At 37.5% G+C, this 14,600-nt stretch overlaps 1 protein-coding gene across 6 annotated transcripts in view; it reads right to left on the bottom strand.

Annotated features, from left to right (window-relative positions):
• The window catches only part of COL14A1 (collagen type XIV alpha 1 chain), a 115,059-nt gene that overhangs the window by 67,895 nt on the left and 32,564 nt on the right, over nucleotides 1-14,600 (bottom strand). For all 6 annotated transcript variants that reach the window (XR_010349746.1, XM_064395722.1, XM_064395693.1 and 3 more), the window contains 7 exons: nucleotides 10,809-10,964; nucleotides 10,000-10,119; nucleotides 8,498-8,662; nucleotides 7,935-8,096; nucleotides 6,415-6,563; nucleotides 5,332-5,461; nucleotides 929-1,074 (listed from right to left, as the gene is read on the bottom strand). Coding sequence is in view for 5 of the 6 variants with exons in the window: in XM_064395722.1 (XP_064251792.1) it covers nucleotides 929-1,074; nucleotides 5,332-5,461; nucleotides 6,415-6,563; nucleotides 7,935-8,096; nucleotides 8,498-8,662; nucleotides 10,000-10,119; nucleotides 10,809-10,964 (1,028 nt within the window). In the remaining variant the exon portion in view is untranslated. The remainder of the gene's footprint in view (nucleotides 1-928; nucleotides 1,075-5,331; nucleotides 5,462-6,414; nucleotides 6,564-7,934; nucleotides 8,097-8,497; nucleotides 8,663-9,999; nucleotides 10,120-10,808; nucleotides 10,965-14,600) is intronic.

Here is a 14,600-nt window from a genome sequence, read left to right as displayed (position 1 = left end):
TCTGTGTACACTGAGGCTCAGATTTGTTGCTATTTGTATAATTTTCCTTTTCCACCTCTTTATGGAATAATATACTCACATTAGCATGGACTGAACTTATTTCTTTGGGGTAAAGCTCAGTCCTCCTGCAGCAGCCACTTCCCAGGGAGGCCCCACTTTTAACAGAATTACGTGCTCACAGGCACTGCTTTGGCAGTGAGCACAAGTCTGTGCTGGCTTTCAGCAGCTTCATGCCCCCTCCACAATCTCACATGCCCCTGCATGCTTTATAGTGCTCTTGCTTGAACACAGATATTGTACATAACCTTAATTATACATATATAAACTTCAGTGTAGAAATTTTTAAATCCTAGACCAGAAGTTCCATTGGTTTTATTATGTTAGTGACAGAACACTGATCTTTACCTTTTCCCCACTTCTTTTCCTTTGAAAGAATGCCTTCTAAAATCACTTTTGATAAAAAGTGATTTTAAAGACATTTAAAGAAAAGGTTGAAGAGAATGAAAAGAAAACCAATGACACTTTTGTTTCAGACCAACAAATTTTACTTACATTTAAAGGTCCCGATAAGAACAAAGACTAAACTTCATATTTTCCTGCTGGCACACTTAGGAGATATCTTAGTTATACTAGATTTTTTTCCTTTGAGTGTTAGTTCTATATGACGATACAATATCACTTTATATAAAATTTCAAAACAGTCACATTCAGTTAAATTTGTTGTATTTTTATGTCAATGACATAGAAATAACCATCTGGCACTTGCACTTTTTTCATAGCCTGTGACACATACAATACTTAAATCATGGGAAAAAAACCCCAGTATTTGCTGATCATACTGGATGTTAAAAAATATGTACTAGTTTGTTCTTTAAAAGACTGATTTTTTTTTATTAACTGCTATTCAAATGAAAGCACAATACATCACCTCCTTCTCATCCGCTGCCAATCCTTCTGTGAGGGGAGCGTAGAGGATCATGTAGCCTGTGGCACCCTGCACCCCGTTCCACCTCACCCTCATGCTGCTCTGGGACACGTCGTACAGCTGCAGGTCCGAGGCCATGGGCAAGGCAACTGCAGTGCAACAAGAGACAGACACTTCGGTTCCCTCACTTGAACAACCAGCTATTCTTCAGTTTGGTTACCCCAGGAAACACACAGGAATATAGCTGTCTCCAGCCATGGAAGTGCTGTCTGTATCCTACAAATAGGATCTAATTGATACATAAAAGAACTCAAAATCAGAGAAACAAGGAAATGTTAACCCAAACCAATTTCAATGCCAGGGTAGATTTATGCCTCACAAAGCATTTCAGCATGGCTGCTATTAGGAACCAGTAGCAGTTTTAAGGGGTGGCTCTTTCAGGGAGTAGTTCCCAAACCAGAATGTGGCTGTGACAGGCCCTAGAAAACCCTTGGTGAGCACACTGCACAGATCAAAATATTTTGGCTGTAAACAATTGCCTGTTTAAAGCCTGGACTCTCCAAACTGGCACCAAGGCCTGTATCAGTGGGATTATGCAAATATGGGTAAGGTCATCCATTGCAAACCATGGCAAATGCTACCCTGGAGAGTGAGAGTAGGTTGAGTAAAATTCAAACAATATTAGGAAATTTATTTGGAAATTTAAAGCTCTGATACCAGAACACAGTACCAGTCTGCGTTTCCAAATGTTTATTTCCATTTCTGTAACTCTTTAGAGTAGTATTTTGCACTTTCCTGGTTGTCCTCACTTTATTCCTCTCACAGAATAATATCTCATGGCCTCTCCACTGCTGGTACACCACTGAAAAATCCCACCAAAATATTCAGGCATTAATATGGAGAAATATTCAGGCATGAATATAGAGAGATATGAAGGAACTTCTCCTTTGAAATTTATACATTGACAATAATCCCCAAAATTACTGGAATGGCCTGAAAAAAAGAGAAGGCAATTGCTAACTGATACAAAATCTTTCCTATTTGAAATTCTGAAGAATCTGACCTGCACACAAATTTTCAGGCACGAATTCTAATTTCAGTCACAGAGCTTGTCTGGACTCCTGGTCCAAGCAGAAGCTGCACCTTGTCAAGCTGGTAATCTCCAAGTACATCTCTACATTATGTTCAGCAAGATCTAACAGAGCTCTAACAGAACCCAGGCAGCCTCATCCTTTCTCATTCATTGAGGCTGTTCACTCAGTTTGTCATTCATGTCTGTAAACAGTGCCAAAACTTCAACCCAGGCTTCTCTTGAGGTTTCCACTTCCAGGTTACCCCCCTACCCTCCAAACCTTTTTCAATCTACCTCCATCCAATTTAAACCCTTGTTCTTGTATTGATTTTCATTCCCATGAATTCTCACAATTTCTCTAATTACAGGGAGAAACTACCCATGAACATGTTCAAATGTACTTCATTCTCCTTACTCAGAGCTCCACTGACACTTCTGATACCCACAGCAAGGAATTACATGTTGAGATATCCTGAAGTCACCTTGCACCACATTGTCTCATTCCTATTCCAACTGCCCAGAGTCACAGTGAGAGTACCCATCACCTGTTCTTCCCCTTATTTTGATTCTAAAAAACCTATAGGAAAAGTGTCCTCCGACTATAACTTATGGCTTGTATTTTCACTCTCAACAGGAACCTGCAGATACTCTGACAATACATATAAAACCTGACAAAGAGAAGACTGGAAATAAAATGGTGTTTTCTAGTGGAATTTTCAGCCAAAGAGCTCAGAATCTCAAATATAAATATTGAGTAGATAATGCTGGTTTGAATCTTGGACAGTTACCAGACTATCCTAATACTCAGGTAACATAGGGATAAATTAAACCAACTAAAACCAGCTGAAATAAACTAAACCAGCTGGAATAGACTAAACCAGGTAAAAACATCTTTTTGGCAAATTAATATGTGAATGAATTTCATATTTATTTCAATTTAGAAGTGACTATGAAATCACAAAACTTTTTACTTATCTGTACATTATGCATCTGTTTAGATTTCACATACCTGTAAACTATTTCCAATGTTCTTTATAAACAAATGCAATTAGTGACTATTTTAATCTGTAAGTATCTCTCACACAGGCAGGAATGTAAACTACAATTTTCCATAATTCTCCATAAGAATAGTAAAAAACCACTTTAAAACTGCAGGTATTTTTAGCATGTGGAGTGATTGACACTATTGCTTCCAACACACTATCAAAGACAGCTGTATAAAATACTTGATGCTGCATGACCTTGGGGTGTGATCTGATCAAATCTCTGAAAGCCAGCAGGGCTGGGCTCTGTCAGAACTTGACTGGGTGACTTCAAAGGAATACCAGGTGCAATACAAAACAATCCTGTTGGCTCAGTTTGTGACTGTTCTCTAAGCTTCAATAAATCAAACAGGTCCTAACACTGCCTCATGGGGTATAACATGGCAGGAGATGACTTTTTGGGGGACTAAGACTAAAAGAAAAGTCTAAAATAATTTTATATGATTCTATTTTGTTTTCAGATTGAGGAGATTAGCACTGACATAGAATCAAAGAACCACAAAAGATAAAAGGCACCTCTTGAGGTCATCTGGTCTAATGAACTTCCCTGTTCAGTCAGGTTCAGATAAAGCAGGTTGCTCAGAACCTTGTCCAGCTGGGCTTGAAATATCTCCAGAGATGCAGACTTCACAACCTCTCTGGACAACTTACTCTAGTGTTTTACCACCATTACAATAAAACTGTCTTTTCTTCTGTTTTAATTTCATTTCATGGTCTTTTAATTTGTGCCTATTGGCTCTTGTTCTGATAATAAGCACCACTGAGAAAAGTGGCTCACTCCTCTTCTTCACTTCCTCACATCAGGGATTTTGACACATTGACAAGATCACCTGAGCCTTCTTTTCCCCAGGCTGGGCAGTCCAGATGTCCCAGACTCTTATGAAAGATGTGCCAAGCCCTTAATCATCTTTACATCCCTTCACTGAAGTCACTATAGTAGGTTCACATCTCTCTTGTGTTGGGAGAACCCAGCCCAGGCATCCAGGTGTGGCCTCATCAGTGCAGAGCACAGGGCAAGAATCATCAGATCCCTAAATCTGCTGGCAATCATTTTCTAATGCGATCCAGAAGGCTCTTGGCCTCCTTTGTGACCAGGGTGCTCTGCTGGTTCACAGTCAGTTTGTTGTTTCCCAGGACCCCCAGGTCCTTCTCTGCAGAGCTCCCTTCCAGCTGGACACCCCTCAGGGTGCAGTGACACATGGGGCTGTCACTCATGAGGGTCAGGACTTTGCACTTCCCTTTTTTGAAATGCATAAGGTTAAACTTGTTTTCCTCTTCACATTGCTTGCCAGATTCAGCTCCAGGCTGGTCTTGGCTTTTCTAAACTTACCCCTGCAAGATCAGACAGCAGCTTTAATACTTCTCCTGGGTCATTTGCCTCTTCTTATACATCACTTATACACTTCTTTTTGATGTCTGAGTTCTGTTACAACTTCTTGATTATCCACACGAGCCTCCAGCCAGCTGGTCACCAACTGGCCACAGGGACCTTTCCTGAGCTTGTAGGATGTGATTTCCTCTCCACCATCAGTTCTTTGTTTCTATGTATGAGCTGCAGCAAAGCACCTTCTCTTGCTGACTCCTTGATCACTTGGGTCAGGAAGGTGGCAAAGCACTATAGAAATCCTATAGATTCCTTGTTCCCTGCTGCTCTGTTCTTTCAGCAGATATCAGTTACTGACATACCACAAATGGACTTCTTGTCTCCTAATCTGAACTATGAAGTTACTCTTTACTTCCATTCCTAATATTTTCATATTTACAAAAAAAAAAATCCCTGCACTTTGTATACAAATACATTAAACGGCAAATGTATTAAGTCTTACAATATCCCAAGGCATCATTTTACAGACAGAAAATAATTAAATCATTGAGAAAGAAACTTACCTTGCAATCTTTGGCACTGGCAGGAATCACATGGAGGTATTTCAGGTCCCACCTAAATTTCCACTCATTAGATCATCTCCAGCTACAAATCTAGTTTGTAAAACTTGGTTCCACACCCAAAACATAGGAATGTTCTAATTTAGGGTTCAATACAACTGACTTCCAAGTTCAGCCCAGAGATAAAACCTTTCTCAGTATTTAAATACCCACAGAGCATTCGGACTTAGGAGCTTAGCCCAGAATTATTAAAACAAAATTTAATTTAAGGCAAACACTCTACAATAAGGTAAATTGAAAAAGACTCCCTCTCCCTTCTGTGTTTATTTCTCACAAAGACTAATGCCTCCACAGTCTGACTAAATGCAGAGAGTCAAATCTGCAGCAAGCACACCATGGATACTCACGTGTGGTTTCCGTCCCACGGAGGCCCTCACTGGCAGCGTTGGAGTAGATGGCAAACACAGCTACCTGGTACTCAGTCAAAGACATCAGGTTTTTCAGAACTGCTGTTGATTCACTTCCATCTACCACAACCTGTTTAAAAGAAAATTTAACTAAATATGCATAAAGCAAACAAACTATATTACCATCAAATCAATCTCTCTTTCAGGCAATTTTTGCACTGTACTGAAGTTCGGTTCATGCTGCATTTATTCACAGTAAAGTGTCTGAAAGGAACAGTAACCATATACATAGTCAAAATGTTTATCTGCTATAAATAGCAATTCAGAACAAAGGTAAAGCTTAGCTGAATAAAGTGTATGGGATACAGTTTAAAGAAGTGTACGTGGCACTTTTTGATATATTATCATCATAAATATTCCTTTAGTACTACATATATACACACACAGAGAGTACTTCAAAATTCCAACAATACATATCCATCCTAAGCTGGTTTCTAGTGCAAAAGGAAACAAAATATAACCTTAAATCCTTTTGCTCTTCTACATTTCCATTCAATTTGATAAGTTGTCAGCTGGAGTCAAAAGCTTGTTCCACTGCATTTTTTCCATCTCCAAAATGTTGAAGTCCCATTCAAATAAACAATTCCCTCCAAATTTTCAATGACCAATTGTAGATGTCCCAAAATGTGCAATCTTCCCTTTATGAATATCTTTTTTCTTAGAACTGAAAATGTGGCTTACCATGACCTCCTACCTCTTCTGCTCTTGCAAACAGAGTGGTGCAGAGGATGTCAGTAGAATTGTTCCATAAAGTAAACATATGTGTAAGAAAAAATGCATGCATTTCACCCCATCCCCTGAAAGTGATGATTATTATCATAGCACTTAATTTACTTTAAATTGTGTAAGAGACATGTAGCCTGGCTACTGCCTAACCTTTGTCACCGTCCAGTGTGACCAACCTCCTTTCTGGAGCCCTCAGGGGGAATTTCAGGGTCCATTTAAAAGAGGACCACAGATTTCCTGTCTGGTTAGTTGCCCCTGCTGCTTTAAAAACTTCTGGGCACCTTTTCCTCCTATTACCTCTTCTGGCTGTCCTCCTCGAGTGGGGTAGTACACCACCCTGTACTTTTCCACTTTGCCTGGTGCATGGCTCCAGCTGACCCGGAAGCCTCTCGCTGTCACCTCCGATGTGACCAAATCCGAAGGAGTCCCAAGAGAAGCAATTGTTCCTAGGTTGGAGACAACACACATTTTTATTCCCTTCTTGCATTATAATTGCTTGGTTTGTTATATATCCTGAAGCTCTAAATATTGTTCCTCATCAGAAAATCAAATAATTGGCTATTGCACACTTATTTAGGTTATTTTCAATGGAAAAAAAGGAATAATAATGAGTAGTGCACAAGGAGTTTCTCTGGGACCAAACCTCCCTGGTCTTTAATAGACCTTTATATGAAAAATACAAAAATACAACACTAAGCCTTCCTGACCTTCTTCCCATCACTATTTCCAGACCATTCTCCTGGAGGTTTTTTCAGGTGGCTTTCCCGCCAGTCATGAAAAACCTACAAGTACATATACAGCTGTGATCTCCTGTGCTCCTCAGCAGGTTGGAAACTGATACTGCCTGTCAGCCTGCTGGAGAGACACAGTGAACAGTGATCTTATCTGGCAATCATTTTCCACAAAGATGTCTCATCTATCCATGGTTTTTCCATTGTCTTCTGCTCAAGAGAGCCTTCCTTATTGATATATAGATAATATATCTATGTTATATATATATATTGAAAATATATATATCATATTGAATATATATTATATTCAATGTATACATATATATTATATTCCATATATCCATATATATTATGAGAGAGAGAGAGAGAATAACTCAGCATTTCTGTGCTATTAAGGAATCACAAACCAATAAATAGAAAGAAAATCCACTGAAAACTTTCAGAAAGAAAGGCCTCAGGTAGAACTGTATTTCTGGCAAATTGCAACACTTTTTCATAGCCATTTTCTTCAGAAAAGCTAAAATATAAATAATTGTAGTCAGAGGAGGTTTTTTCATATAAGAACAATTTTCTTTGCTGCCATCTTTTCTTGCAAACCAAAATATATTTTTTTGTGTATTAAATTAAAAATGAGAAAAAAATCCATCAAGAGGAGGGACAAAGTAATCTAAATAGTTGAAACTCCTGAGTACTGATGAGACAGTAAAAACATTAAGTTAGGAGATGGAAAGCACAGCACGATAATAACAATTCCATGTGCAGCTGTTAAACTAATTCATCCCCAAAACTGTATTACGAAAATATTTCCTTACCCGCCACTTGGAAATACTTACAGCAGAATGAATGTACTTTTTTTTTTTTTTGTACTACCGAATACCATAATATTTACCTCTACTATAAACAGAGAGCAAAAGATCAGAGATATCTAACAAGAATAAAACATAGCTAGGAAGATAACTTCCCTGAGAGCTGAAGCAAAAGAATATATAGCGTGAGTCTAGTGCCAGAAGCCAGCCTAGAACTGCAGGTATTTGATTTGCAGCTCTAAGTTCATCATAAATTACATTAAATTTTATTTCTGATTACCTTTGATTTCCTTTTCCTGCTCCTCTACTCGTGAGCACACTGTTCTGGTAAGACCTTCCACAATGGTATGCATGAAGTTAAAGTCAGCCACATTGTAGACATGGGTGCTGTCAGGCTCAGAGGCAATCTCTTTGAGTTCATTTATATCTGCATTCTTTACACCTTTTATTGGAAAGGAAAATAAAGACAATATTTGCAATGAAAAAGAAAAAAATCTTGCATACACAGGGATTGATAAAAAATTACTAACATAAAATTCTATTTTTTTCAATGACCAACTACAAATTGCTCTGCTTTTAAGATGTCAATGCAAGATATTAATTTCTGCCAGTGTAAGTGGCATCCTTTCAGCTGTCTCATGAAAATGTAGCATCCATGTATACTGCTAAATTCCAGTTATAACAGCAATGCTATAAGCAATTCTTGTAAAATATACAAATTAGTGATTATATGATTAATGATGAATACAGGCAGAAAAGAACACTTCCTTAGTACAGCCAGCAACAGACACAAATAGACCAGAGTACAATGGGACATGTACATGGATATGGCAGAATACACACCAATAGCAAACAGCTCAATGCCAGCATCTCGTAGGTTTTTAGCAGGAGGGATAACATCATCTTGGGACTTCCCATCAGTAATCAATATCCCAATTTTAGATACCCCAGGTCTTGCACCTGCTTCAGGCTTAAAGCTGTTTTCCAAAATGTAAGTTAAGGCGAGACCTAAAAAAGAAAACATTTTAAAAGACTTTACAGATGAAAACATCAATTCGTTTTGGCAATAACACAGTGTTTGTTTTTCTACTCAGTGTAAAAATTCTGATGAAGAATAAGCATAAAAGAAGAATTTATTTACCGAAAAATTAAATTCCAACAGCGGCCTAAAGTACACAAAGCTGAAAATTATTTTTAGCAGCCTTTGATCAATCAGTGTATTCTAAGCTGGCTATGAAAACCTAAATTGATATTTCTGCAAATATGGCATCTTTTTTTTCCTGGTCTACCAAGCTCTACCAAGTTAGAACAGGAAGTTCCCTCTCCCTATATTGCTTATATGAACACACATGCTCTGGCTAGGTTAGTAAATCCTCATGCTACAGATAATCTTACTTTTGTTTGTCTTTTTTTTTTTTTTCCAACTTACAAGCCAAAAAAAGCTTCATTTACTCTAAGGGGAAATCTGATTTTAATAAATGTTAATTATTTAAAAGGAAATTAGAACAACAGCTCCAGGACAAACTTACACATCACAATGAGATTGTATCTGAAAACTCTTTTAAATCTCCCACAACTAACATTTCTAACTCATTTTCATGTAACATTTCTATAAAATAATCAGGATAATTTACTGCTTCCTACCACCCAGTACTCCCACTCCTAGAATCATACTAGAGTTTTCTGTCCTTAGTCCCACTGCAATCACTCCTTCTACCAAAATAAAGACTGTTGCTTATTGTTTTTCCTATTCCTTACCCGCCAGAAAAAAAAAATAAAAAAGGCAGTAATTTACTTAAAGCCATGTCTGGGTCTTTGGGTATATCATTCCAACATTACTAACTGCTGCTGTGATTACACTGGAATTGTATTCAGAGACTATATTTTTCCCAGATTGTCAGGCATCCCCCCTTTATCCATCACTAAGTGTCTCTGGGGCTTCAGTGCTCTGACTGCTAAAAGGTCAATGAAAATCTAAAAGCCCTGGGTGGTCATTTGTAAAGTTAGTATTACCAGTTGTCAAATATTGAAACAACATTCTTTCCTTCTCCAGAATAAAGCTCTGTGCATGAACATTATAAATGGATTTTGCATTTTCTTCCCGGCAGGTAAAAGGTTTTACTTCCAGCACAGAGGTAACTTTGTTTTATGAGACCCTGTCCTGATTCCCCCTGAATCCAATGGACAAGCACTTCAGAAAAGGCTTGACTGACACTGGATAAAGCCCTTGGCAAGCTGCAGAACCCCTATCCTTTCCACCCTCCCTATGAAGCACTGACACTTCTTGGGCTGTGCAGCAGAATATGCTTTTTAATACAAGGCAAAAGCCAAAGCAGAGACAGTACCTGTCAATGTATTCCCTCCCTTGTACGGCAGGTTACGGACCGCATCCAAAACAGCATCCTTTGTGCCGTAGGCATTCAAGTGCCACTCAATTCGGGGATCCCCACTGTACTGTGCAAGACCTAAAGAAACAAATGAAGGCAAACCATCAGACAATAAAGTGGGGTTTTTTTCAAGTACATAGACTTTATGTACTTGGTTTCCAGTACCTTACCAATTAGCTTACTGCAAGTTGCTTTACTACCAGACTAGAAAAACTGCATTGGTTGACAACAAAAAGTAGCATGAAGTTGTTCTGGGTGATAACTCTTCAATTAACTTTCAAAGCCTTTTACTCAAGTGCTAATTAAATGAAAAGCAAAGAAATACAAATTTTTTTCAGAGTTATTAACATTGCAAAAATTATTTAGAAGAACAATTTTACTTAATGTACTGTTGAACAGTATCAGATCAAAAATATAACATTTCAGCCAGTTTAAAGCACAAGAAAAGCCATCCATTGGCACATTCTGCCTGCAAAAATTAAACTGCAAGTGTTTGAGGCTAATGCTGACTGAATTCAGTGAGACTATTTCCACAGTTTTTATTTTTTCACTGACATTGCATTAGAGTTAACTAAGTTGAGGATCACAGTAAACCCTGAAGAATTAATACTATAAACATTCCAGCAGCATTACTGTGATGATAGAAGTGCTAGTGCTAGATGAGGATGAGTCTTGCAAAAAAGAGTAGCATTAAGCTGTTAACTAGCCTGAAATGATAACATCTTTATGTTGCTGGAGAAATATTGTGTAAAAGTGTGGCATCTTACCTACTCTTGTTTTCTCAGATCCCACATTGAAAGCAGAAACCAGGTTTTCCAGGAACAGTCGAACGAGCCTGAAATTGAATCTGCCAATACTCCAAGAACCATCTACTAGGATCACAATATCTGCAATGGCTGGAGTTTTACAGGTAAACAGGCTTCCTGTAAATCATTAAAATTAAATCAATATTATTAATTCAACAATAAAATTGTAATCCAATAAATATATGCCTTCCTCCTCACACCAAGCTTGGTAATTAAAGCTTTCTTCCATAGAAAAAGCAAAATGACTAAACATGCCTGTTCTAACTTCAGTTATAGAATAGTCTGGCCATTATCTACTTCAGTTCTCTCATTAAAGTGTTCAAAATTACTTTTTGGAGGCCTATGAAAAGAAACCTTTCTTCTAAAAATACTTGAGAAAGAAAAAATTAGCTGTCATATAGCACAACCAAACCAAGAGTTGGTTTTCATTCCCAATGCACATATACAATTTCAGTTCCCATACAAAGTGCATGACATGTAGCCTTAGGCACAGACAGTGCAGAGAGAGCTACCTAGAGATGCAGACATATAAAACAATTATCAAGGCTCTTTTCACAGTCAGTGGAAAAAACCAGGTGTTTCTATACATCTCAAAAGCCCCATAGAAAACCACTAGGCACCACTGTAGACTTGTAAATGCAGAAGTGAATCTCACTCCTGCTCCTGGGAGCTGAGGAAAACTGAAGGCCAATTGAATATGCTGTATTAAACCTAAGTAGGAGACACTCAATACAGCAGAGGTAAATTGCAAAGACCTTAGATTCAGTCTCTATGAGACAGGCATGAGAATGAAGCTTTAGTCATACAGATATACAGAAAAATATGAGACCGTTAAAAGAAAACCAAACTAAACAACAGAAAAGATCTGATGAGAATTAGCAGAAGTACATATTAGTGATCTCTAAGGCTGAACTAACCAGTGGGAAAGTCAAAGGAAGGGAAGTAGAGATTTGACACAAATTGCACTATGAGCTACTGAGAAGCCTAAACAGAAGTGCCACAGTCAGTTTCAGAAAATGCCAAGAAGAGAAGAAAGGGAATGGAAAAGATTTTCAGAACCTCAGACAGAACTGCCATAGTCCACAGAAGTGGATGTGTGACTGTAAAATTAAAGTTGCTGAAACAGCGGGCTCATATTGTAGGGAGGGAAACAAAGGAATGATGTTACACAGGTATAAGAAATGAGAGCTTCTGTTCAAAGTACAAACTCCCTACCAGACTGGCTATAGAATAAGGAGAGAAGTAGGAAAGACAAAGCAAAGCAGGTTTAGTAGAACAGATGTGATGCATCACAAACTATTTAGGGATGAAAATCATGACCCTCAATACAGTAAAAAACAAATACAGATTAGTGAATTAAACTGCAGCCCAGTTTTTATCATCATTTTTGTCAGGATTCACTGTACAAGTTATTTCACAAAGAATACCAACAGTTCAACATGGTGCTAACAGGAATCACCAAGTACACTGCCAGAAATAAACTGATTTGAGCAGAGATGTTCAGCAAATAAAAGAAGTAAGTCAGTGAGAAATTATCCAAAAGGTGTTTGCATTAGCTCCCAAGAAATTCTCCTGATACACAGAGAAAATAAAACACATGGTTAGCAACTTTAAACTTTCACAATATATTATTAATGACACTCTTTTCATTAAATACAAAACTATAATCTCACAGGCAAAACCAATCTGATGTGCAGAAGGAATTCCATTGGTAATAATTAAGGGTTAGATTCATACTGTAGTGTAAATCCACTGAGCATTAAACCCAATCCATAAAGTTACAGTTAATGTCTTAAACGTGTACTACAAATATTTTTAGAAGAACAGGGAACATTTCCTACGTGCAGCTAGCAGTGCAAAATAAGTTCTAAGCACATGACAAAAATTCCACTTACAACGATGCCAAAGCAAATATTTTATTTTAGCTTTTACAGTACAAGACAACACTATTTGAATTGGCAACAGGTTTTAATGTATTGACACTGAGGGACGTTTAGTAAGCATCAGAAAAATGATCTTAAATTGGAACACAATTCCAAAAGAGGTCCAAATCTTTATGTCACTGAAGTCAACAGAAAAACTTCCCTTGATTTCAGTTGGACTGGAATCTGTTTTGTGATTTAATAGGAATCTACTAGTCATGGCAAAATTAATGTTTCAAATATCTTTGCCAAATAAACTTCCTGTTCATCAGTCTGCATCGCTTGCAGTATCTGTCTTCCATTAACAAGTTCAATTGTGCCATTCTCACCCTGGCCATGACTAGCACTGCAAGCTTCAAAAGAACTACTGGCAAAGTAAAATGCTACTTGACACCAGTAAGAATGAAAGCCCAGGACCCCTGATTCACATCCAAGCAGCTGTACAATAGCACAGATGTACCTTTCAGTGCTATCCCAGCAGTTCAGTCATACAGCCCAATGAGGATAACAGGATTTGTGTGGTTCTATTTTCCTTCTCTACTTCTAAAATCTTTTGCTGAGTATGAAACCCAGTTATTATCCTTGGTAATATTTCATATCATTTCATGTCAACAACTTTTGCCTATAAGGCTTCTTTAATCCTGTAGTGATGACTTTGTAGTGAAAGATTTTATCAGTTTTAGTAAATCCATTCAGTGAAGCAAAATCCAAAGAATAAAGAAAACAATAACAACATTCCTTTCAATGTTTTATTTCCACATCATCAGATCAATGCAAATAGTATAATCCAATTATTTTTTGTTAAAGAAACTTGTGTGGTTTGATCCAAGATTGTACTGCAAGGTCACAGTGTGAAAATTTGTTTCATTCTTCGTAGGTAGCAGATACTTGTTGCATCTTTTCTGCATAAAACATTTAGGTTTTGTTACTTCTGTACACCCACTATTTTGCTTATGCTTTCTCCTTGTTGTACTTAATAGAATTGTAGAAAGTTCCCTAAAAGGGAATAAACAACAGTGAGATATTAAACAGAACAATACGGTGATAGAATCTTTAAAACCTGATAGGAATACAAACACCATGACATCCTAGTTAATAAATTTAGTCTGAAAGACACTGTGTGTAGCAAATAATTTCTGCACCCCACTGTGCTTAGCCAGTTTCCATTGCCAGTTCTTGCAAATGTCTTTTTCAATAATCTTTCCATACAGTCATACATGGTCATGAATTCCTGTATGGTTTGAGGGTAATTTTGAACATGTCAAGTACATACACAACTTTAATAGGCAATTTTCCCAACAACTTTTCTTAAAGGAGGATGACAGCATGTCATTCCATAGAATAAAGCTTTAAACACTCAGTGTTTTAGTCTACTACAAGGTTCAATAGTGTGCTTATTTGCCTTTCATTTGGTCATCAAGAAAAGAGTAGTGAGAGAGAAGTTCCCACTTCCCTCTGAATTATACAATACTCACCAATTTCAAACGTAGGACAGTAGAGACTTGTTACCAAATTTTATATCATGTTTCCTAATGTTATATAGAATCCATAATTCTGATTCAAGTGCTGCATTCCACAACAAACAATAACAGAGCCTGTGATCTTTAGGTAAGCAAAAATAACAGAATTGCACAAATTGTAAAGTCAGAATAACAACCTGTATATTTTGTACCAGCAACTGTCTTCAGTTGCTTCACTTACAGTTGGAGGAGAATTTTTATGGGGGAGAAAGTAAAATATTAATGCACTTTCTGTAACAAATTTACAATATTCCGAGCACTACTTGGCAGAAGGAACTTGCCACTCTGCCAGAAAGCTGAGGAGGAAGGGA

This window comes from Passer domesticus, chromosome 1, assembly GCF_036417665.1.
Source record: "Passer domesticus isolate bPasDom1 chromosome 1, bPasDom1.hap1, whole genome shotgun sequence".
Taxonomy (NCBI): Eukaryota; Metazoa; Chordata; class Aves; order Passeriformes; family Passeridae; genus Passer; species Passer domesticus.
Note: the sequence above shows the minus strand (reverse complement) of the source record. Positions and strands in the feature narration are given on the sequence as shown.